Genomic DNA, 22,118 nt, shown 5'->3' with positions numbered 1-22,118 from the left:
TTTTAATGTATAATAACCATGTTTAAACCAAGTTATATCATGTTGAGTGCGTTATCTAAACGCACAAATAAAGTTACTGTTCAAGTGTTAAAGGATTTTCCTGATTTCCAATTATTTAGAGGTCAAGTTGCAGAGGTTAAACCATCTTTAATGCGGAATTACTTACATTATAATAATGGTGCCCGTTACATTTTGAAGGATACTGACATTGATTCACAGTTATTGAAGTTGAATGCTCAGAGAGAGGCAGACATGAAGAAACTAGCTGCAGAGGCTTTGCAAGACGAACAATTGCTCATGAAGTCAAATACAAAGACACAGCAGAAATCAGTGACAGAGGAGAAGAATACTAAACGTAATGAGGAGAAACAGTCTTACAAGAGTGTACTGGATCAAGATTACTCTATTGAGAATGTCAAGATCCCAGGTCTTGACCTTTAGCAAAACCACGTTGAGAATTATACAATATATACGTGAGTGCTAGAGTGTAATGTAAATAGTGATTAAAGTACAACTTTTAGAAGTGCAAGTGTGTATATAAATAAATATTTAAATGTAAAAAAATAAAATACATGTTTTAAAAATCATTGATATTCTTAGGATAATTAACTCGCTATGAGATTATTTTTGACGTTTGTTAGGGACATTTTCTTCATTGTCCATGCTACTACCTATCATTTGACCTCTGACAATCGACCTGATATAATTTTCTAGTTCTTGTTCAACATTTTCACCTTGTATGATTGCTTCTAGTTTTTTTCTACGTTCCATAGTCTCGACATCATTTTCATCAACAGGATCGTTTTCCAAAGAATAACGTACACTATCTTTAAACTGTGCTAATTGTTCTGCATCGATACCACTCAATCTGGCATCATCCTCCACAGTGACACCCATCTTCTCCCTCATATAAGTAATTAGTTCAGGAAACTCAGAGTCTTCTTCAAAGGTTTCCAATGCGGTCTTATCCTCGTTGTTGGTCAACTTGAAATCCCCATCCAACTCTTCAATAATAACTTTGGCAGTATTGACATCTTCAACATGATGCAGAGGAGTATCACCATCGAAGTCTCTAATATTAATATCACCATTATATTCATTGCACAGTTTCCTTAGTAGATCATTGTGACCATATGCAGCAGCAGCATGCACAGGCGTGTAACCATTTTCGTCCTTGCTATTTACAGTAACTCCAGTATTACTATTTAAAAACTTTTCAACCAAATCAATTCTTCCATCGCTGGCAGCTATCCAAATATTCATCGTTGCTTAAATAGTTAATCTCTTCTGAATAGATTTTCACAATCAACAAGAAAATCAACACCAGGTATGCCAATTTGGAAATCAACTTATACTTACTATAAAATTATTTATTAAATTAATTTATAATCATTGAAATATTGATGAGATGAGCTTTAAACAACTTTTTTCACATCTTTACTATGTACAAAATTTCACCTTGTAACTGCATTAATGATATGATAATGTATCTACATGGTGCAAAGAATTGCGTTATTCTTAAAAAAGAGAGGATAAGAATGTTGTTATTACGACCTATTCAATTGCTGACATTATAATTAATAGGATTCTTGATGTTAGCTTAGTATATTCGTTGGTCAGTAGACCTTATACTCTGTATATGTACTGCTTTATGCTTTCAAAGCTGTCCGTCAGCTAATGTGTATCATTATGTACGATAAGTCTCTAATTAGTGTTCACCTTTCCCGATTCAACGTTTCTTACAGTCTCTGAATAATAATATGCACTTCCAAGTAACAGGATGTATATTTACAACTATATAGAAGTGGAGCAATTCTATCTCAGTTCGTTGCTGGAAGGAGTTAGGTGAGTCTCTATAGGTTTCAAGGTGGCTAAGGATGTTTTCAGTCAATAGTCGTGCGTTTTTGGGTATTGCCCGAGTGCATGCCGTGAGAGCATATCAAATACCTGCCACTAAAAGGACTATAATTCCAATTTATCCTGCTGTTGAGAAATTGAAAAATAAGAATAGTGTTATCTATGATATCTCTAAAACTGATATCGAAAAATCGCTTGATCCTGAAGGTTGGAGAAGAAGACTGCTTAATAAAGGTCCAAAGGATGTCACGAAGGGCCAAAAAAGTGCAGATAGAACAACCTATATTGAAACTGGTGATATTGTTAGAATTACATATGATAAGAGTAAATGTGATGATGAGACTTTTTTAGGGTATGTTCTAGGTGTTTATAGAAAAAACTTGGTTCAAGATTCCTCGCTTTTATTAAGAAATCAAGTTGGTAAAACTTTTGTTGAAGTTAGAGTTCCAATTTTTTCACCATTGATTCAAAGTATAGATATTTTGAAGAAATGTGAAATTGGAGAGAAGAGAAGAAAGAGAAGCAAGCATTATTACATCAGAGGTACTAAGCTAGATGTAGGTGAATTAGAACTGATGTTGAGGAAAAAAAGATAAGATTGAATTAAATTGGTAGTTTCCTGTAAATAACAACGACAAAAGAGATAAGAGAACTTCTTTAAACAGGATATCATTGCTTTGAATAATTGCCAAGTCTTACCAGACAGGGCATTGAAGTATATAGTCTGTAAATAAAATTTTGGCACACATTCTATAATGTGTGGAGCGTAAATATTCAACAAATAAAATAAGAATATATTGTCTAACGTGAAACCATACTAGTATTATCGAATATAAAATAAACATATATGTATGTATATATATACGTGTGTGTGTGTGTGTGTGTGTTTATTAATTGAATATTTAAAGAAATGTGTCGATTACAGTTTTAATCTAATCGTACTTGAAGATTTTAGCTTCTTTTCTTTCTGCATTAGAAGCAAAACCATGGCACCAGTTTAAAAATTCACGTTGCTCTTTTTCAGATTCTTCAGCAACTTTTAAAACTCTTTCCCATCTTTTCTTCTCATTTAATTCGTGTTGATTTGGACGTAATTTATTATCGTACATAGAAATCATCATTGTACCCAGTAGTAAAATAACAGATATGAATTGAGCGTACATTCTTGCTTGAACAGCTTTTTGAGAAACAGTCATGATTTTATCTCTGTTGATAAGCTCCCAAGAACCCCATAGGGATGCAGCCCAAACACCAACGACGATTTTGTATCTGTTATTCATAAATGATTCCAAACACCTATCCTTGAATGATAAATTCGACCATCTCTTGGCATCTTCTATAGCGTCCTCAGATGCTGTACCAGAACCATAAGTAAGCTGATCGAATTTATTGGAACCTTCTTCGGCCATAATGGCAGTCAATGCAACAGGAGGGACAATTGAGAAACCAGTCTTGATAGACCAAGGCAAAGCTTTCAAGTTGAGATGAGGGAATTTTCTTGGTAACAGTTTGTAACCGGCAAATGAAATGGCACCACCCATTAAGAACCCTTTAAGACCACCCATAAGGGTATAGTATCTTTGACCTTCAATTTCTTCAGCTGTTAGAATCTTCATATTGTGTTGTGTTGTTCTGAATTTTTTTTCCAGTCGTTTATTATCAGCAGTGTACTATAATAAAACAACAAAATTTCAAATATATATCTATATATGTATAAGCTATACCTAACTATGCAACCACTGAAATTTTATCAATTGATTAGCAGTTATTTATATAAAAGATAAAGAGATGAACTCAAGCAGAGAAATGGTTGCAATAATAGAACCATCCAAACGATGATGTATTGGAAAACTTCATTGATTCATTGGCAGAATGCACACATATATATACGAATCAATGAATGGGTATGTCATGTAATAGCTGGTACAGAATAGTAGATAGTCAGTATCGTCCGTAAGTATAAACATCTCAAACTTTCGAAATTTCGAAATTACCTTACCATTAATTTGTTGTATTGCGAGTTAATTATCTTTCGAAACCTGCGAGATGAGTACATTAGGCGTGGTAATACATTGAAAAATTTGCTCAATTGCTCAGACTGTGTCGTGCAAAGTTGCGTCACATTCCTTTGGCCTCCGAACCAGGAATGCGGCTAATTGGTAGTTGTTCGCCAGGGATCCTGTACGTGGTACGGGCCCTTTGTGGGAAGAAGAGCTTGCGTGTTTTTGGCGCAGCGCCTGTGTTCTGCGCCGGTGTTCTCGGCTTCTGTTATGGTTGCGCAGCGACTGGTAACCGCGTTGTTGTCTGTGAGACAGGCGCGCGAGCAATGGTTTTGCGTGGAGGGTCTGCTTGCGGGATGCTCTCTTGAAATGCGTGCCAGACGCGTCGCGCAGGGCGTGGGGATCGCGGAGCACGAGCGACGCGCAGGCGCCCCGATTGGGTTGGTGGCAGAGAACCCTGCGCAGACGCAGGCTGAATGGGCGCTATCTGCAGTTGTTGGGGCGTGAGCCGGGTGGCTGTGGGCTTGTTTTTAGGGTTGCAACCATCGCAACTGTGTCACAGCGTCACAGCGTCACAGCGTCACAGTGTGACAGTGTGACAATGGTTAAGTGACACAATAGCCAATATAGTCGGCAATACAAAACACACAGATATATATATGTATGTGTATGTATGCATGTGTGTGTTGTATATATACGTCCGTATTTGTAAACGGTTGCACATATCCGATCGAAACCACTCACCTAACATGCATCTAGAACGGTATCTTTGGTTGTGTATTCTGATCAATGTCGTGGTCGCAAAGGAGTACATTATCAGACTAAAAAATAATTACAGCATCACTAAATTTATGAACTCAGATGTCTTCAATCTGCCTAACAGAAAAGTCTCCGACTTCATCCTCGACAACGGCCACCAGATCAAGAAAGTAATCGAATTCGGTAATTTCAAATGCTTCATAGTGGATGATTCGACGGATAAGAGAATTTCCCTGGACTTGATGGAGAGATTAAGAAAGCATCCCTTTGTTCAAGACATAACACCAAATATTAAAGTTGAGCTTTACGGGGATGCAGAACATCAGGGCGCCGACAATGATAATCACAATGACACTGATATGGTAGAGGAAACTGTCTGGCAAGATGACGACGATAGTGAAGATCAAGATGACGACGAATATAAAGGTGTGGATATACAGTTTGGGGCCCCAAGACATCTAGGGAAACTCTCCTCGCGCCACCAGCTCCCATACAATGTGAAAGATGAGAAGGAGTTTAAAGAGTTCATCCATTACTATTACGACAGATATTATCAAGGGACTAATTCTGTAGTCTATATAATTGACACTGGGGTTTACAAAGAACACAAGGAGTTTGGTAATCGAGTACATTTTGGTGGAGACTTTATTGGTGAAGGAAAAGGGGATTACAACGGACATGGGACGCATGTGGCAGGTTTGATTGGATCCAAAACGTTCGGCGTAGCAAAGAATGTCACATTGTTTGACGTGAAGGTATTGGACCAAAAAGGTTTCGGTAATTTAACATCAGTACTAGAAGGAATTGAATTTGCCGTGAACAACTGTAAACTGAAACAGCAACCAATGGGGAAAAACTGTGTGATCAATATGTCATTGGGAACAATCAGGAATCCAATAATCAATGAAGCAATTAAAGAAGCGTTCCTAAGTGGGATAACACCAGTTGTTGCAGCAGGTAATAACAATTTTAGCGCCTGTTGGACATCGCCAGCCTCATCAAATTTTGCAATCACTGTAGGGGCCATGGATGATAGAACAGATACAATTGCTGTGTTTTCAAATTGGGGACAATGTGTCGATATCTTTGCGCCAGGTGTTAGGATTAAGTCATTGTCGAATCGAATGTTAGAAAACGGTGTAATCCATTCTGGAACATCAATGGCTTCGCCAATAGTGGCAGGTTTGGTCGCAATATTGATGGAAAAGGGTTATAAATGCGATGAAATTAAACAGAAGCTGATAGATGATTCTTCAAAAAGTATATTTAGTAAGTTAACTTTATTCTTCAAATATGGTACACCTAATAGAGTCATATATAATGGTATTGAAGAAGTCATAAACGTGAATAAAGAAAATATTAGACAAAGAGAAGAAACGGACGAATCAAAAGAATATGATACAATTGAAGACATAGATGATAGTGCTAATGAGACTAAGACAGAAGAAGACGATGACAATTTCGAAGAACATGACCCTGATTATTCAAATGAACCATTGAATGATGATGATGACACTGATGTTGAAAATACTCCCGACAAAGATGGTTTCCATGATGGATCTTCAAATAATGGCGATAAATCATCAAATGAGGAGGAGGAGGACACAAGCAGCGACGAAGATTCAAGTTACTATAAACCTCCGTTATCACATTCTAGAAGGAAATTTTTTGACAAGTTTCATAAGATAGGAAGATTTAAGTATCCATCAATCAAAATTCATGAGCTAGCTAAGTATATGAGGAGCTATAAGCCAGTCAAGAACGTCTTTGAAGATTCAGAAAATCTTTATCTTGATGTACTGTGGATATCTTGATAATATTCAATTTATATCCTCCTTTGTCACTTACGTATATGTATATATATATATATACTCATGCTATATTTAAATGTTTTAGTCGCTAATCCTAGTCTGATAAGAGTATTTTAAATTTGTCTTCTTAAATGTGCGATCACCTCATCGCATAATATAACAGTTTCAAAATAAGAAAATAGTAAATAGCTAGATAAGTTGTTGTTTAAGGAACCATGATAAAATAATATATTATAGATTGTGTATATTTACATTATGCTTTATCTATAGGTACAACACTCTTAAGCATTAACTTTTACAAGATTGCTATTCAGATTTCTACAATACAATAATTACAGATCATATTTTCAGCATTTACAACTATCAAAAAATTAATTAGAAGTAGATAATAGATGTTCAATTTATAGGAAAACAGCTCAATTGCATCATAATTTAATGGAACTCATGAGCAGAAATAATATATCTAATCATTCAAAAGCATTGACATCAGTTTTATCACGAAGTTGTTCGAAACAGGCACGATATTACACAGTTCAAAATGTTTGGAGTTCACGTTATAGATATCAACATAAGTTGAAGACATTTGGAAATTATACTATCGAGAATAAATATTATAATAGAAATTTTAAAAGATTTCATTTTAATAAATGCTGTAGATGGTTTTCAAGTTCAAGAAAACATTTAAAGAAAGCATTGCCGAAGATACGATCGAAATCATTCAAGGAGTTGAACGATCCTAAATTCATTACAAACTATTCAGTTAAGCATAGAAGATTGCCACCTCATTTTATTGGTCAAAATACAATAGAAAGAGCTAATTCTTCTCAGTTAAGAGACTTTATAAAAATTCGAGGAGGTCACACGGTGATTTCTAAAATATTGATTGCCAACAATGGTATAGCAGCAGTTAAGATGATAAGATCCATAAGGAAATGGGCTTATGAAACATTTGGAGAAGAGAAAGCTTTCAGATTTGTTGTGATGGCTACACCTGAAGATTTAGATGCGAATTCTGAGTATATCAGGATGGCAGATCAATATGTAGAAGTACCTGGTGGAACCAATAATCATAACTATGCGAATGTAGATTTGATAGTGGATATAGCAGAAAGATTCAATGTCGATGCAGTTTGGGCTGGGTGGGGTCATGCCTCTGAAAATCAACATCTGCCAGAAAAATTAGCACAATCAAGAAGGAAAATAGTGTTTATTGGTCCACCAAGTAGTGCAATTAGAAATATCGGTGATAAAGTATCGAGTTTAATTGTTGCACAACATGCAAAAGTACCATGTTTTCCATGGTCTGGTTCTGACATTGACTCTGTAAAAGTTGATTCAAAAAGTGGTCTGGTATCTGTAGAGAAAGACTTATACTTTAAAGCCTGTTGCTCTTCACCTGAGGATGGTTTAATACAGGCAAAAAAAATTGGCTTCCCTGTAATGATTAAAGCTTCAGAAGGTGGTGGCGGTAAAGGTATCAGACAAGTACGAAAAGAAGAGGATTTTATACGATTATATCATCAGGCCGTAAATGAAATTCCAGGTTCGCCCATGTTCATTATGAAATTGGCCGAAGATGTTAGACATTTAGAAGTTCAATTATTAGCAGATCAGTATGGTACTAATATTACTTTGTTTGGTCGCGACTGTTCCGTTCAAAGAAGACATCAAAAAATTATTGAAGAGGCTCCAATTACAATTGCTAGTCAGGCTAAATTTGAGAAGATGGCGGAAGCAGCTATTAGATTAGGTAAGTTGGTAGGGTACGTTTCAGCAGGGACAGTTGAATATTTGTATTCTTCAAAAGAAGATCAAGCTTATTTTTTGGAATTAAATCCGAGATTACAAGTTGAACATCCTACAACTGAAATGATAACAGGGGTAAACCTTCCAGCTGCTCAATTACAAATAGCCATGGGCATTCCTATGCATAGAATTGGAGATATAAGACATTTATATGGCTATGATGCCGAGTCAAATTCCGTAATAGACTTTTCGTTACCTTCGAAAACTTTAACTGAGAATCATTTAAAACCAAAACCAAAAGGACATTGTATATCATGCAGAATTACTGCAGAGGATCCAGATCAAGGATTTAAACCCTCTGGTGGATTACTGGAAGAATTGAATTTCCGTTCATCATTTAATGTTTGGGGATATTTTTCTGTCGCAAACAAAGGTAAAATACACTCTTACTCTGATTCACAATTCGGTCATATTTTTGCCTTTGGAGAAAATAGACAGCAGGCTAGAAAAAGACTTATAGTATCTTTAAAGGAATTATCGCTTCGAGGTGAATTTAAAACGACAGTCGAATATCTAATTAAATTATTGGAATCTGAAGACTTCGAGGATAATAAAATTTCAACTGGGTGGTTGGATGATTTAATATCACAAAAAATTACTTCCAAAAAACCTGAGCCCATTTTAGCTGCTCTATGTGCTGCTGCAACTAAAGCCCATATTGCTTCAAAAGTAAATCATGAACAATATACAGAATCCTTAAGAAGAGGTATAGTTCAACCAGAAAACACCATGCTAACCGAATTTCAAATTGAATTTTTGCATAATGATTTCAAATACAAATTTACAGTTACCAAATCTTCTGTAGACACTTACATTTTAGAATTAAATAATTCCAAGTGTGAACTTAGAGTTCGTGAATTATCAGATGGTGGTCTGTTGATTTCCCTTGGTGGGAAGTCGCATACTATATATTGGAAAAATGAAGTCGATTCTATACGATTGACCATTGATTCTATGACAACCATAATAAAGGAGGAAAATGATCCAACACAGTTGAGAACACCTTCCCCTGGTAAGTTAGTAAAGTATTTGGTTGAAAATGGCGCACATATAAATGTTGACGAGCCGTATGCAGAAGTTGAAATAATGAAAATGCAAATGCCATTACTGGCACCAGCAGCTGGGACAATTCACATTTTAAAAAGCCCTGGATCTACTATTTCTAAAGGTGAGTTAGTCGCGACATTAACATTGGATGATGTTAAAATGGCAAATCCTACTTTACTGTTTAAAGGTAGATTTCCTAATTTTGGAACTGCAGTTATTGAAGGTACTAAACTTGCACACCGGTTTCAATATTTATACTATAAGTTGAATAATTTATTGTATGGTTATGATACTCAAGACTCATCTAAAGCTATATTAGAAGAGCTACTGGAGGTTCTACGAAATCCTGCTCTCCCATATTCAGAATGGCAATTACAATTATCCGGTCTTCATCCTAAAATACCAAAAATTTTAGATATCCAGATGCAACAGATTGTGACTACGTATTCCAAAATGGATTCTTCCTTTCCAGCAGTCGAATTAAGGAAGAAGTTAGAAGATGCGATAAATGAGAAGAATTCTGATTCTTCTATGAAACAGATATTGGAACCATTATATGATATTACGGAAAGTTATTTGAACGGTATTAAGGAGCATGAATATTCCGTAATTATTAAGCTTTTAGGGAAATATTATGATACAGAGAGGCTGTTCATAGGGGATAAGGTACAGGAGGAGCATGTTATCTTAAAATTACGTGATGAAAACAGAAAAAATTTGAAAACAGTTTCAAATATAGTATTGTCACACTCAAAGGTTCTACGAAAAAATGAATTGGTTATGGATATTTTAAAATACTATTACAGTCAATGTCATAAATTTACCTTATTTACGAAGTTAGTTGAACCTACCTTGATTAACCTTACAAAACTAGGCAATGATTCCAATAAAGTATCGTTATTTGCAAGGAAATTATTGATCCAATGTTCATTGCCCTCTTTGAAAGATAAAGCAAATATGATAAGTAGTGTTATATCTCGGGCATTAGGGGATTCAAAATTTCTCAATAATATTGATCATCCTCAACCAGATTTGAAAATATTGGAAGAACTGATTGAATGCGATTTTGCAATATTTGATTCCCTATTTCCATTTCTGGTAAATGATAACACTCCAGTAGCAAATGCAGCCGCAAATGTGTATATTCGTAGAGCTTATAGAGATTTTGTTATTTCAGACCTAAAGTTTAATTACATAGAAAGGGAATGTATATGGAGCTGGAATTTTAAACAAAAACCAGAATTCACTGAACTGTTTCCCAATATAAGTAGTTTTACTACTGAGTCTCATGCGACAAGAGAGAATGATTTGAGTAAAAATGTCTTCCTTGGGATAGAGGGTATTCTTACGTATTCTAAGACCTTTACAGAGCTTCATTCGACAATTACTTCATTATTAGCATATATTAAATCCAACGATGTTAAACAGAGTACTACTAATGGGACTATTGGACATTCTAAGAAAAGGGCAAGAATTTTATTGTTATATGTGGATAGTTCTAGTTATATCGGAAACGAAGAAGATGTTTCAAGTTATTTTGAATCAATATTACAAAAACATCAAGAACAGTTAAAGGAGTCAAATATAACTCAATTGACACTTATTGTTGGTAACGATGGCAAATTATACCCAAAATATTTCACATTTAATGGTATCGATTGTAAAGAAGAAAAAGCTCTTAGAAACACAGATCCAGCAATGGTTCATGGATTAGAAATAGGAAAGATGGCTAAGTTTAATATATCTCAAATTTCTACTGGAAATGCTACACTTCACATATTTAAAGGAATTTCTAAAACCTTAGAATCTGATATTAGATATTTCGCAAGAGGAATAATTAGAAAAGATAGAAGTATAAATGACTTCGGTTCAATTAGAACATATTTAAGAAATAAAGCTGATAAACTTGTTAATGAAATGATTGATGGTTTGGAGGTAACGCGTTCGGAACAGTCTACATTAACTCATATTTTCCTTCATTTTTCAGATATTGTTACCTTGAGTTTAAAGGATCTTACTGGGACATTTGATTTTCTTTTTGAAAAGTATTTATCTCGCTTAAATAAATTGAAATTGACCAACATTGAAATAAAAATAGCTATTCGAGAATTTGATAAATCAACTCCTTTGCACCTCCGTATTATAATTGAAAATCCTTCAGGTTTTGTGACAAATTCTCAAATTTATCAAGAAATTTTGAATAGTGAAAAAAAATGGATTTTCAAATCAATTGGAAACCCTGGTCCCTTGAATATGATGTCCATATATGCCCCATATCCTCAAATAACATCTATTCAACAAAAAAGGCAAAAAGTGCAACGATTAGGAACTTCTTACGTATTCGACTTTCCCTTACTGTTCGAGCATGTTGTAATTAATAATTGGAAAAAGAACTTTCCAATACAAACACTCCCTAGTGATATGTTTACATGCTGTGAATTAATTGAAGATGCAAGTGGTAATTTAGTGGAAAGCAATAGGGCACCGGGAAATAACCAATGCGGTATGGTAGCTTTTAAAATTTCTATGAAGACCCCAGAGTATAAAGATGGGCGATATATTGTCATTATAGCTAACGATCTATCCTATCAAATGGGATCTTTTGGACCTATTGAAGATAAATTTTTTAATAATGTTACTGAATATTGTTTAAAACATGGTCTACCAAGAATATATCTTTCAGCAAATTCGGGTGCAAGAATAGGTATTACTGAAGAACTTGTTCCGCTATTAAATGTTGATTGGAAAGATCTAGAAGATGTAACTAGGGGCTTTAACTATTTATATTTAACAGAATCTAGTTTTAATGACTTAAAGAGGATGGGAAAAGAAAAGACTGTTGAACTGGAAAAAATTACTAAAAATGGTGAGATTAGATACATCATAAAGGCAATTATTGGTTCATCAGATGATTTTGGTGTGGAATCTTTAAAGGGATCTGGTTTAATAGCTGGTACCACATCAAGAGCTTATAGGGATATATTTACTATCACTTTAGTCACCGGTCGCTCCGTTGGAATCGGCGCATATTTAGTAAGATTGGGTCAGAGAACTATACAAGTAGAAAATAAGCCAATTATTCTAACAGGAGCAGCCGCGATAAACAAAGTTTTGGGAAGAGACGTATATAGCTCAAACCTCCAGATAGGTGGTTCTCAGATCATGTATAAAAATGGTATCTCTCATTTAGTTTCTTCTGATGATTTAGCTGGTGTTGAATCTATAGTTAAATGGTTATCATATATTCCTAAAAAGCGTAATAATCCCGTTCCAATTGTGAACTCGCCTGATAGTTGGGACAGAGACGTTCAGTATAGCCCAAGCTCTAATGATACCTATGATATAAGATGGTTAATAAGAGGTCGCACTTTAGAAGGTATATTTGAGCATGGTTTGTTTGATAAAGATTCGTTTTTTGAAACTTTATCAGGTTGGGCGAATGGAGTTGTTGTCGGTAGAGCACGGTTAGGAGGCATTCCCGTTGGAGTAATCGGCGTTGATGTCAGAACAGTTGAAACGGTTATTCCAGCGGATCCCGCCAATCCAAAATCAATGGAATCGATAACTCATGAAGCTGGACAAGTTTGGTATCCTAATTCAGCATTTAAAACAGCACAGACCATAAATGATTTTAATTACGGTGAACAGCTCCCCTTGATTATTTTGGCTAACTGGCGAGGCTTTTCTGGTGGTCAACAAGATATGTATCGAGAAATATTAAAATACGGTTCTTTTATTGTTGATTCCTTAAACGATTATAAACAACCTGTAATGATATATATCCCACCAAATGGTGAATTACGAGGAGGTTCTTGGGTAGTTATGGAACCGTCGATTAATCCTGATCATATGGAATTGTATGCAGATGTTACTTCTAGAGCCAGTGTTTTAGAACCAGAGGGTATGGTTGGCATTAAATTTCGAAGGAATAAATTACTGAAAACTATGTCTCAATTAGATGAACAATATAGAAGTTTGCAAAATGAATTATTAACTGGATCTCTATCAAGCGAAAGATATCGTGTCTTAGCCAATAGATTACAAAACCGAGAGAATGAGATCATGCCTGTATATAAGCACATAGCGGCACAATTTTTTGATCTTCACGATAAAACAAGTCGTATGTTGGCTAAAAATGTTATCAAGAAAGAACTAGTCTGGGTTAACTCTCGTCGTTTCCTCTTCTGGCGGCTTAAAAGAAAATTGCAAGAAGAATACATTTTAAGGACGATGGAAAGTTCATTAGGCGATTCACCAAGGAAAGATGTAACGAAACTATTATACTCTTGGTATCCCTTGGATTTGGATGTTGAAGACGATAGGTCTGTGGTAACCTGGCTTGATTCAAATACTCATGAGGTAGAGAAAAAAGTAAAATCCTTGAAGACTTTATCTATGAGTAATTTCCTAACTGACTCAATTGAGAAAAATCATGAAGAAAGTTTATCTGGCATATTAAGTGTTCTTCAGGACTTACCGAATGAAGATAAGAGTTATATTATTGGTACATTAACGAAGAGTATTAATAAAACTTAGCACTTAACCAATAACCAAATCAAAAATGATATTAGAAATTTATATCCTGTTATCTCAAACTATATGGATACTACTATATATTACATGTATATATTTTTTTGTCATTGATATTGTGTGTAACAATAATTCAGAATATTTAACCTTCGGATTTCAAGTTTCAAATAGTTTATACTTTTGTTTTCTTTCCTGTGTGTTCTTGGTCCTCAAGGGTGCTTGGTGGACGTTTATTATTTTGACTTTGTAATGACTTTTTATTATTCTGTTTTTTTTTACCTGTTTCTCTGCTTCCCTACACTCATCAAGATAGGGCATTGGATCTTCGATCACAGAGCCATCTTTCCCCATTTTTTGTAATACATAATTTATTTCTTCCAAAGTCTTACATTTTGCAAAATATTGGAAGAATTTTGATTTGCCTGGTACTATTCTTGTTAGCATATACTTTGTATTTCCTACATGGTTCTCAAAATCATTTGTAATCTGAATATATTCTTTACAAACATCGTACCATTCTAATGGATCTCTATTAAATACACTAGGATTTGATTCTGCTGACTCAGCAATCATACCCCCAACATCTTTTGGAAACTGTGACGCCTCTAGTATTTCAGCAAATTCTTTTCTGTTTGAAATTGCACCATTCATTATTAATGAGACGTTATTAAATGCACATATTTTGTAGATTTCGGGAATGTAGTCTCTTATTGGTGCTTCTCTGTTTCTCATAGGTGTGGTTCTACAATGAACAGTCAAATTAGCTATTCCTGTTTTGCACAAGCTTTTAACAAGACCCAGTGTAGAGCTTTCATTATCTAAAATTCTAATCTTGACACTAATAGGTTTGTTATATGGTTTTCCAACCTTTGCGACTAATTCTGTAAGAATAGAGCACAGTTTCTCAGGAGTCTTCAACAACGCAGCACCCATTCCGGAATGGATAGAAAAATGTTTTGGACATCCCGCATTTACATCAATACCATCTACGTCTTGGATTACCTTCAAAGCAGCTTCAACTGCTAAATTTGGTGATGCAGTACCCATCTGAAATATTAATTTTCCCTTCTCTATCTTTGGATATGTTCTAAAGACCAAAACGGGTGGTTTATTCGCATTATGAGCAGCATTCGGATTCGAAGGTATTATAAAATCAATAGTATTTAATTTATCATTGATATTTCTTTGGCATTGTATTAATTTTTTATCTATAATCTCTGGTGACCAAACCAGATCAGCACCATGCTGAATCGATAATAATCTTGTTGGAAGTTCACCAGCTCTTACCATAGGGGCTAAAACAAGTTTTCCTGCGTAGCTAACCATCTTTATATTAGACTCTGTTCTTATGTTTTCCTATTTTAGCATAACTACATTAAACAAGCTAGATATAATGTCTGTTTTATTCAAATATTGCATGTACTAATTTATATACAGTTCTATTTTTCAACTCATCGATCCATCGCAAAGTTTCAAAAATTGAAATAAAGGAAATGAACATCGATTAGTATGCTTCAACCCATTATTGTATTCAATTAAGAATAAGTGAATAACTTATAATGGCATCGATGTAGTTATTTGACTGATTTGCGAGTACTGTTCTGTTCAGAATAGTTGTTCTTTGTGAAATAAGAGCTGAACTCGAGAAGTTCCTGATTAATGATCTATTAAATGCTCGATTATTTAGAGATAAATAATTATTTATGTTAGTGTGGAACTAAAGGTGTGGAACATTGTAGCGAGGGAGTTTCAGTCCCATTTAAATGGCATATTATGTTTTTGGTTAGAAGATTAGTTGCAACCGAAATATTTTGTGTCAATAAACTTAGTGACTGCCCAATTATGGTTACCACTTTTAATTTTTTCATTTGAAATAATGAAATTAACATAAATTTGAATACTAGAGCCAAATGCATTTAAGATACGTCTGATACCAACTTCTGTGGCCATGTAAACGACTAACTTGATATTCTTTAAAGAAATATCGTTATCTAATAACACTTGAATTGCCATGATGGCATTGGCTCCTGTAATGACATGAGCCTCCATTAGCAGGACGGAATTACATAGATGAATATTTGGAGGAAGAAATTCAGCGTGCAGTTGAGGTTCGCCAGTTTGTGAGTCTGATTGGATTAGGAGCTTACCGATCGCTATGCTTGGAATAGTATTTTTCAAGGAACTCATAAAGCAGTCACCAGAACGGATAATATTAACTGCAATAACAGAATCAAAGTCGCATCTGATCATATTTTTTTCATGGTGACCTTCCGGAGTCTCTATAGTAACTCTAGATTGGATATTGATATTATTTAATGCACTTGATAGTAAAATAGTGGCAACACGGTCAAAATAAAAAACGAAGTCGTCTCTACTCAAATTCTTATCTAATAACATTGTTCTCAATGCTTTAACTTGGTTAGTAGCTGGTATTTGAAAAATATTCTTGTAATATGATAAAGGTTTCGAATCCTTAGACTCGAGTCCACCTAATTTCAGTAATTTTTCAACATGTTCCTCTGACTTTAGTTTTAATTTAGATTTAATATGGTTGATTAGTAATTTTATAGCTACCTGGTTATCAGCCATTGAAGGGATAATGGCATTAGCATTCTTCATAGTTGGTTTAACATATTTATCAGCGTCTGGTTTGACAAATCTTTCCCATTGTTGAATACAACCACTTAAGTCTCTACCTCTAGTGATGATATCTCTTGATAATCTTCTCGCCAAGCAAATATCCAAGTCTGCATCGACGTATATTTTCAAATCCATCAAATCTAATAATCTCTTATCGTATAAAGCATAGATACCTTCGATGACAATTACACTTGCTCCATATATGGTGATGTTTTTATCTGGGACTCGATTATGGTGAACAAAACTGTAAACAGGAATCTCAGTTTTCTTACCTTCCTTCAAAGCAAGAATGCATCGATATGCTAAATCCAGATCCACAGCTTCTGGTTCATCAAAATCGTAATTATTTTCAAAGGCCCTCTTCCGTTGAGCTTTATCCAAGGGCTTATAAAAGTTGTCCAGGGAGATCAATACCGTCCAAGGAACATCGATTTCTGAGACCAATTTACTAGCAACACTAGTCTTGCCAGACCCAGAAGTACCACCTATACCGATAATATAGGGAGTAGTCCAAGGCGGCATATATTTTGTCTTTCCAGACTCCATGGACACAACAGAAGATCTCCTCCGCTGCGAAGAAGCGTTAGCAACACGCATAAGCTCTGCTTCCTCATTTGATATATAGTCCACCAACGGCATAGTGTGTTGCAATACAAAATATTATAGCCCAACCCTTTGAAAAATACTGTTCAATGCTTCTCCTTCTCTAAAAAGAAAACGAATAAAAATATAGGCAGTGTTCGAAATTCCTAACTGTTGCTCTTAAATAAAATTCCGAAACTCAACTTTCAGAAACTGATTTTGGCCACACCACAATAGCACCACTATCCTGAAACATAAACCTCTGGTCCAACTGATCCTGACATCCTCGATAAATACAAACGGTTCCTTATATTGCCTTAACTCATCTCATCATCAGAGATCTTAAACATCAAATTTTTCATTTTCGAGTTTGAGATGAGCTTCAAATGTGAACGTCTTACGGGTTTTTTAGGGTTTCATTCAAAATTCTGAAATTTGTAACAACCATAAAAAGAGATGAAATGAGATGAGATGATCTGAGATGAGTTAATATTAAAACGTACTTCTTTTCAGTTTGTTTTCTAGTGGTAACACCCCAAGACGTATTTGAACTAAGTCTCAGCCGTAGATAACAGTACATTATTTTCAAGAAGGAAACTATTCTTGGCAAAATGGGAAATGAGACCAAGATTTGGGAAGGAGTGGGGAAGAGGAGAGTGAAAGCTAGATACGAATCTGTGGAAGATGATAGTGTGGATGGGGATGCAGAAGTCTCGAGAGATGCTTTGTCGGAAGAAAAAACAGAAAAACAAGATCAGGGGTTGGAAAGACACCAGTATGCTTCTGATCATCACGGTGCAGATGCTATTAGAAGCAAGGTTAATGAAAATATGGATGAATTGAGGGTACTGGCAAGACATGAGTATCTTGGAAGAAGAGAGAAAGAGAAATTCGTATTGCTGATAAGAGAGCTTGAGATTTTAGAAGATGACATAAAAAAATATGGATGGGACAATCTATCAGAAAGGGAAAGGTCGGAGATTATATTGAAGAGAGAGTTAGTTCAGCTGATCAATAGCAAACGATCCATAGAGGATACTAATTATTACACATTGGCACATGATGATGCTGATAACAGCAGTTCTCCAACTGATAAAAAAAGGAAAACCCTATATGGCAACGAATACGATGGTTCCAAACGACAACGTAACCCAGGTGAAATATGGGAAGACAATCAGATACGGAATGCAGTGAAGACAGATGCTGGTCATCAAATAGACAACATTCAGGTTAAAGGTTCGGAAAAGTATGACTATGTCTTTGATGAAGAAGCAATGATAGATTTCACTAGTGATCAAGAAGATATGTTAGATGATGAAAATGATGAGGATACTTCAAGTGGAGAAGAAGATGCAGAATTGGAAAATTTAAGGGAAAAATTGAATATGGAAGAAAATAGGATAGTCGCCATCCAAGAGTCAAGGAAATTGCTGCCAGTTTATAAATACAGGCAAAGCCTGCTAGATGCTATTAAAGAAAATCAAGTTTTAATTGTAGTTGGTGAAACTGGTTCTGGTAAAACAACACAATTGCCTCAATATTTGATAGAAGAAAATTATACTCAAAATGGGAAGTTCCAAATTGCAGTCACTCAGCCAAGAAGAGTAGCAGCTACTTCTGTCGCTTCAAGAGTAGCTGACGAAATGAATGCTGTTCTTGGGCAAGAGGTAGGATATACTATTCGTTTTGACGATAAAACAACACCTAATAAAACCTTATTAAAGTACATGACAGATGGTATGTTATTGAGAGAGTTTTTGAACGACCCGATGTTATCCAGGTACTCCTGTATCATGATTGATGAAGCTCACGAACGTACATTAGCAACGGATATCCTGTTAGGTCTTCTAAAAAATATTTTGTTACATAGAACAGATTTGAAACTGATTATATCATCTGCTACAATGAACTCAACAAAATTCTCAAATTTTTTCAATAAATGCCCTATATTCAATGTCCCTGGTAGACGTTATCCAGTTGATATACATTATACAGTTCAGCCTGAGGCTAATTATATGAATGCCGCTATTACAACCATATTCCAAATTCATACAACACAAGCTCTACCAGGTGATATATTGGTGTTTCTAACAGGTCAAGAAGAAATTGAAAATGTAAGAGAAAATTTAGAGGCGATAATAGCTAAATTAGGTTCAAGCATACCCCAGATGCTTATCACGCCTATATATGCTAATTTGCCTCAAGAACAACAGGATAGAATATTCCAAAAGACTCCAAATGGATGTCGTAAAGTCGTTCTTGCAACGAATATTGCCGAAACTTCATTAACAATCGACGGTATAAAGTACGTGATTGATCCTGGTTATGTAAAAGAAAACGCATATGTTCCATCTACTGGGATGTCACAATTACTCACTGTACCTTGCTCTAAAGCATCTGTTGATCAAAGAGCTGGTAGAGCTGGTCGTGTAGGCCCAGGTAAATGTTTTAGATTGTTTACCAAATGGTCATATTATAATGAACTAGAAATGATGCCAAAGCCGGAAATTTTAAGGACTAATATATCAAATATTGTATTATTATTATTATCACTAGGTGTCAGCGATTTGATTGGATTTCCTTTACTGGACAAACCAAGTATCCAGTCATTATCGAAAGCATTGGAGACATTATATATATTAGGAGCTTTGAACAGTAACGGTTCTATAACGAGGCTTGGAAGAATAATGTGTGAATTTCCATGTGAACCAGAATTTGCAAAGGTTATTTACACATCCGCCACTAATGAAACCACAAAAGGTGTTTTGGAAGAATGTGTAACTATTGTCGCAATGCTTCAAGAAGTTTCATCCATGTTTATTGGTTCGTCAAAGGAAGCTATGAATCGAGTTGTTGGTGATTCTAATAGTGATCATTTGCTTTATCTTAAAATCTATGATCAATGGAGCGAGTCTGATTATTCTAAATTCTGGTGCAAAGATCATAAAGTCCAGTACAAGACGTTATGTAGAGTAAGAAACATTAGAGAGCAATTGTGGAAATGTAGTGAGAGGCTAGGTTTAGTTGCGTTAAATATAAAAGCCCGTCAGGAAATTCCTGATATAACAAATATGAATATAACTTCTAAAATTTCTAAGTGCTTTATAACTGGATTTCCCATGAATATTGCCAAGTTGGGTACCACCGGATATAGAACAATTGGCAAAGGGAAAGCTAATAATGGACTCGAAGTTCTAATACACCCGTCTAGTGTTGTCTACCAAAAATCCCATATGGAAGAAGGCCGAAAACCGACGAAACATATATTGTTCCAGCAATTGATGTTGACTACAAAGGAATATGCTCGAGTGATACTCCCAATTGCAAATGAATCGTGGCTAAATGAAATGGTTCCACAGTTGTATAAAAAATTGGAAAGGTAATACCGACTTCTGTACGCTAGTTGGAACCTCTAACCGTTTTTGTCGCATACAAATATATATGTATATACTCAAAGAGATTGATATGTTTTTACAATTTTGCGGAACAACAAACCTTTAAATGAGTACACCATAGAGTAGCCAGAAATTAAAGCTTGCAGTGCAGTTTCTCAATTACTAATATATATCCCAATTCATAATATCGTTCAATCCTTGCGTTGAATTGACCGTATTCATAAGTACCATTACTAATTATGGTTGTTATTTCATTGTTAAATAACAACCATATTCGTTATGTAAGCAACTATTTTTCAACTTTTGAGGATTAGTAACAGAGAAACAGAGAGTTATGGCACAAATACCTTTTCGAAATTGTTAAATTGTATATTGTATATAAGAAACCAGCCATTGCAGGTGTGCAGTTCTTGTTTTGTTGCCGACTATAAGATACAAAGTGCCCAATTGGTGAAACCTTACAGCCAATTTGAAGAAAAATGAGTTTGTACACAACCAAAATCGAATCTGCCCAAAATGACCCTTCATTGTTGATGAACCACACCTGCTACAGAATTAAGGACCCTGTCAGAAGTATTGAGTTTTATGAGAAGAAGTTGAACATGAAGTTGTATATGAAGAAGGATTTCCCAGACATGAAATTCAGTTTGTACTTTTTGAAATTCCCAGGAGAAGTAGAAGCTTCTGTCTCTGGCGATAACATATTTGGCTATAGTGGTGTTTTAGAATTGACCCACAACTGGGGTACTGAAGATGATCCAGACTACAAAGTCAACAACGGCAATGTTGAACCACATCGTGGTTTTGGCCACACATGTATCTCTGTTTACGATATCGAGAAATACTGTTCTGAGTTAGAAGCCAAGAACGTTGTTTTTAAGAAGAAACTAGAAGAAGGTAGACAGCACAATATTGCCTTCATTTTAGACCCTGATGGATACTGGATTGAACTTCTAGCATACCAAAGTCCACAAAATCTTGGTCCAAAGTTGAACCATACCATGTACCGCATCAAAGACCCAAAGCAATCTGTTGATTTTTACACTAACGTTTTAGGTATGAAATTAATTAGAACTTTCGACGTTCCAACTGCTAAGTTTACAAATTACTTCTTCAGTTACAAGGAAACTGAAGGAGAGGGATGGAGAACCACCGAAGGTGTTGTCGAATTATGTCACAACTATGGAACTGAAGATGATCCAGACTTCCATTATCACACTGGCAACGCTGAACCACAAGGCTATGGTCATATTTGTGTAGTGATGGATAAGCCAGAAGTTTTCTGTCAAGAAATTGAAAACAAATATGGTGATGCGATCCAATGGGCTCCAAAGTTCAATCAAGGTAAAATGAAGAACATTGCTTTCCTAAAGGATCCAGACGGGTACTCCATTGAAGTCGTTTTAAGAAACATTAAATTATAAAGAAGATCATAGTATATTAACAATATATAATTCTATACTTCTATATATGAATTCTTAAAATGCTTATGAATGTTAATTTGCAGTTCTCACGCTTGATTGAGTCTTTAATTAGTTTCTAAGAAAGGAGCATATATTGAGTTAATAAGTTCATAAACTTATAATAATTACTTGTTACTATTAATATAAAGGCTATACACAAGGATATCTTTTGAGTTGTATTTATAATTTAAAGTAGTATTCTTTTCACTTCAAAAAGAACAATACGTC

The 22,118-nt window shown here is 35.1% G+C and overlaps 10 protein-coding genes across 10 annotated transcripts; 6 read left to right on the top strand and 4 right to left on the bottom strand.

Moving 5' to 3' along the window:
• Window positions 1-18: 18 nt before the first annotated feature.
• On the top strand, window positions 19-441 carry MRPL50 (mitochondrial 54S ribosomal protein bL9m MRPL50; the record flags this gene model as incomplete). Its single annotated transcript, XM_003685399.1, has 1 exon — window positions 19-441. One exon carries the CDS (start codon window positions 19-21, stop codon window positions 439-441), a length of 423 nt encoding a protein of 140 aa, XP_003685447.1.
• A 180-nt stretch (window positions 442-621) lies between these two features.
• TPHA0D03790 (uncharacterized protein) lies at window positions 622-1,263 on the bottom strand (the record flags this gene model as incomplete). Its single annotated transcript, XM_003685398.1, has 1 exon — window positions 622-1,263. The coding sequence occupies one exon, from the start codon at window positions 1,261-1,263 to the stop codon at window positions 622-624; it is 642 nt and encodes a 213-aa protein (XP_003685446.1).
• Window positions 1,264-1,877: 614 nt separating this feature from the next.
• On the top strand, window positions 1,878-2,453 carry IMG1 (mitochondrial 54S ribosomal protein bL19m; the record flags this gene model as incomplete). The annotated part of the gene is made up of 1 exon (XM_003685397.1): window positions 1,878-2,453. One exon carries the CDS (start codon window positions 1,878-1,880, stop codon window positions 2,451-2,453), a length of 576 nt encoding a protein of 191 aa, XP_003685445.1.
• A 336-nt stretch (window positions 2,454-2,789) lies between these two features.
• On the bottom strand, window positions 2,790-3,473 carry RCF2 (Rcf2p; the record flags this gene model as incomplete). The annotated part of the gene is made up of 1 exon (XM_003685396.1): window positions 2,790-3,473. The coding sequence occupies one exon, from the start codon at window positions 3,471-3,473 to the stop codon at window positions 2,790-2,792; it is 684 nt and encodes a 227-aa protein (XP_003685444.1).
• Window positions 3,474-4,606: 1,133 nt separating this feature from the next.
• Window positions 4,607-6,430, top strand: RRT12 (Rrt12p; the record flags this gene model as incomplete). Its single annotated transcript, XM_003685395.1, has 1 exon — window positions 4,607-6,430. The coding sequence occupies one exon, from the start codon at window positions 4,607-4,609 to the stop codon at window positions 6,428-6,430; it is 1,824 nt and encodes a 607-aa protein (XP_003685443.1).
• A 432-nt stretch (window positions 6,431-6,862) lies between these two features.
• TPHA0D03740 (uncharacterized protein) lies at window positions 6,863-13,816 on the top strand (the record flags this gene model as incomplete). The annotated part of the gene is made up of 1 exon (XM_003685394.1): window positions 6,863-13,816. One exon carries the CDS (start codon window positions 6,863-6,865, stop codon window positions 13,814-13,816), a length of 6,954 nt encoding a protein of 2,317 aa, XP_003685442.1.
• Window positions 13,817-13,966: 150 nt separating this feature from the next.
• On the bottom strand, window positions 13,967-15,136 carry SMM1 (tRNA-dihydrouridine(20) synthase (NAD(+)); the record flags this gene model as incomplete). The annotated part of the gene is made up of 1 exon (XM_003685393.1): window positions 13,967-15,136. One exon carries the CDS (start codon window positions 15,134-15,136, stop codon window positions 13,967-13,969), a length of 1,170 nt encoding a protein of 389 aa, XP_003685441.1.
• Window positions 15,137-15,601: 465 nt separating this feature from the next.
• On the bottom strand, window positions 15,602-17,089 carry URK1 (uridine kinase URK1; the record flags this gene model as incomplete). The annotated part of the gene is made up of 1 exon (XM_003685392.1): window positions 15,602-17,089. The coding sequence occupies one exon, from the start codon at window positions 17,087-17,089 to the stop codon at window positions 15,602-15,604; it is 1,488 nt and encodes a 495-aa protein (XP_003685440.1).
• A 554-nt stretch (window positions 17,090-17,643) lies between these two features.
• PRP2 (DEAH-box RNA-dependent ATPase PRP2) lies at window positions 17,644-20,415 on the top strand (the record flags this gene model as incomplete). Its single annotated transcript, XM_003685391.1, has 1 exon — window positions 17,644-20,415. The coding sequence occupies one exon, from the start codon at window positions 17,644-17,646 to the stop codon at window positions 20,413-20,415; it is 2,772 nt and encodes a 923-aa protein (XP_003685439.1).
• A 491-nt stretch (window positions 20,416-20,906) lies between these two features.
• Window positions 20,907-21,851, top strand: GLO1 (lactoylglutathione lyase GLO1; the record flags this gene model as incomplete). Its single annotated transcript, XM_003685390.1, has 1 exon — window positions 20,907-21,851. The coding sequence occupies one exon, from the start codon at window positions 20,907-20,909 to the stop codon at window positions 21,849-21,851; it is 945 nt and encodes a 314-aa protein (XP_003685438.1).
• Window positions 21,852-22,118: the final 267 nt, after the last annotated feature.

Source organism: Tetrapisispora phaffii, chromosome 4, assembly GCF_000236905.1.
Source record: "Tetrapisispora phaffii CBS 4417 chromosome 4, complete genome".
Lineage (NCBI taxonomy): Eukaryota > Fungi > Ascomycota > Saccharomycetes > Saccharomycetales > Saccharomycetaceae > Tetrapisispora > Tetrapisispora phaffii.
Note: the sequence above shows the minus strand (reverse complement) of the source record. Positions and strands in the feature narration are given on the sequence as shown.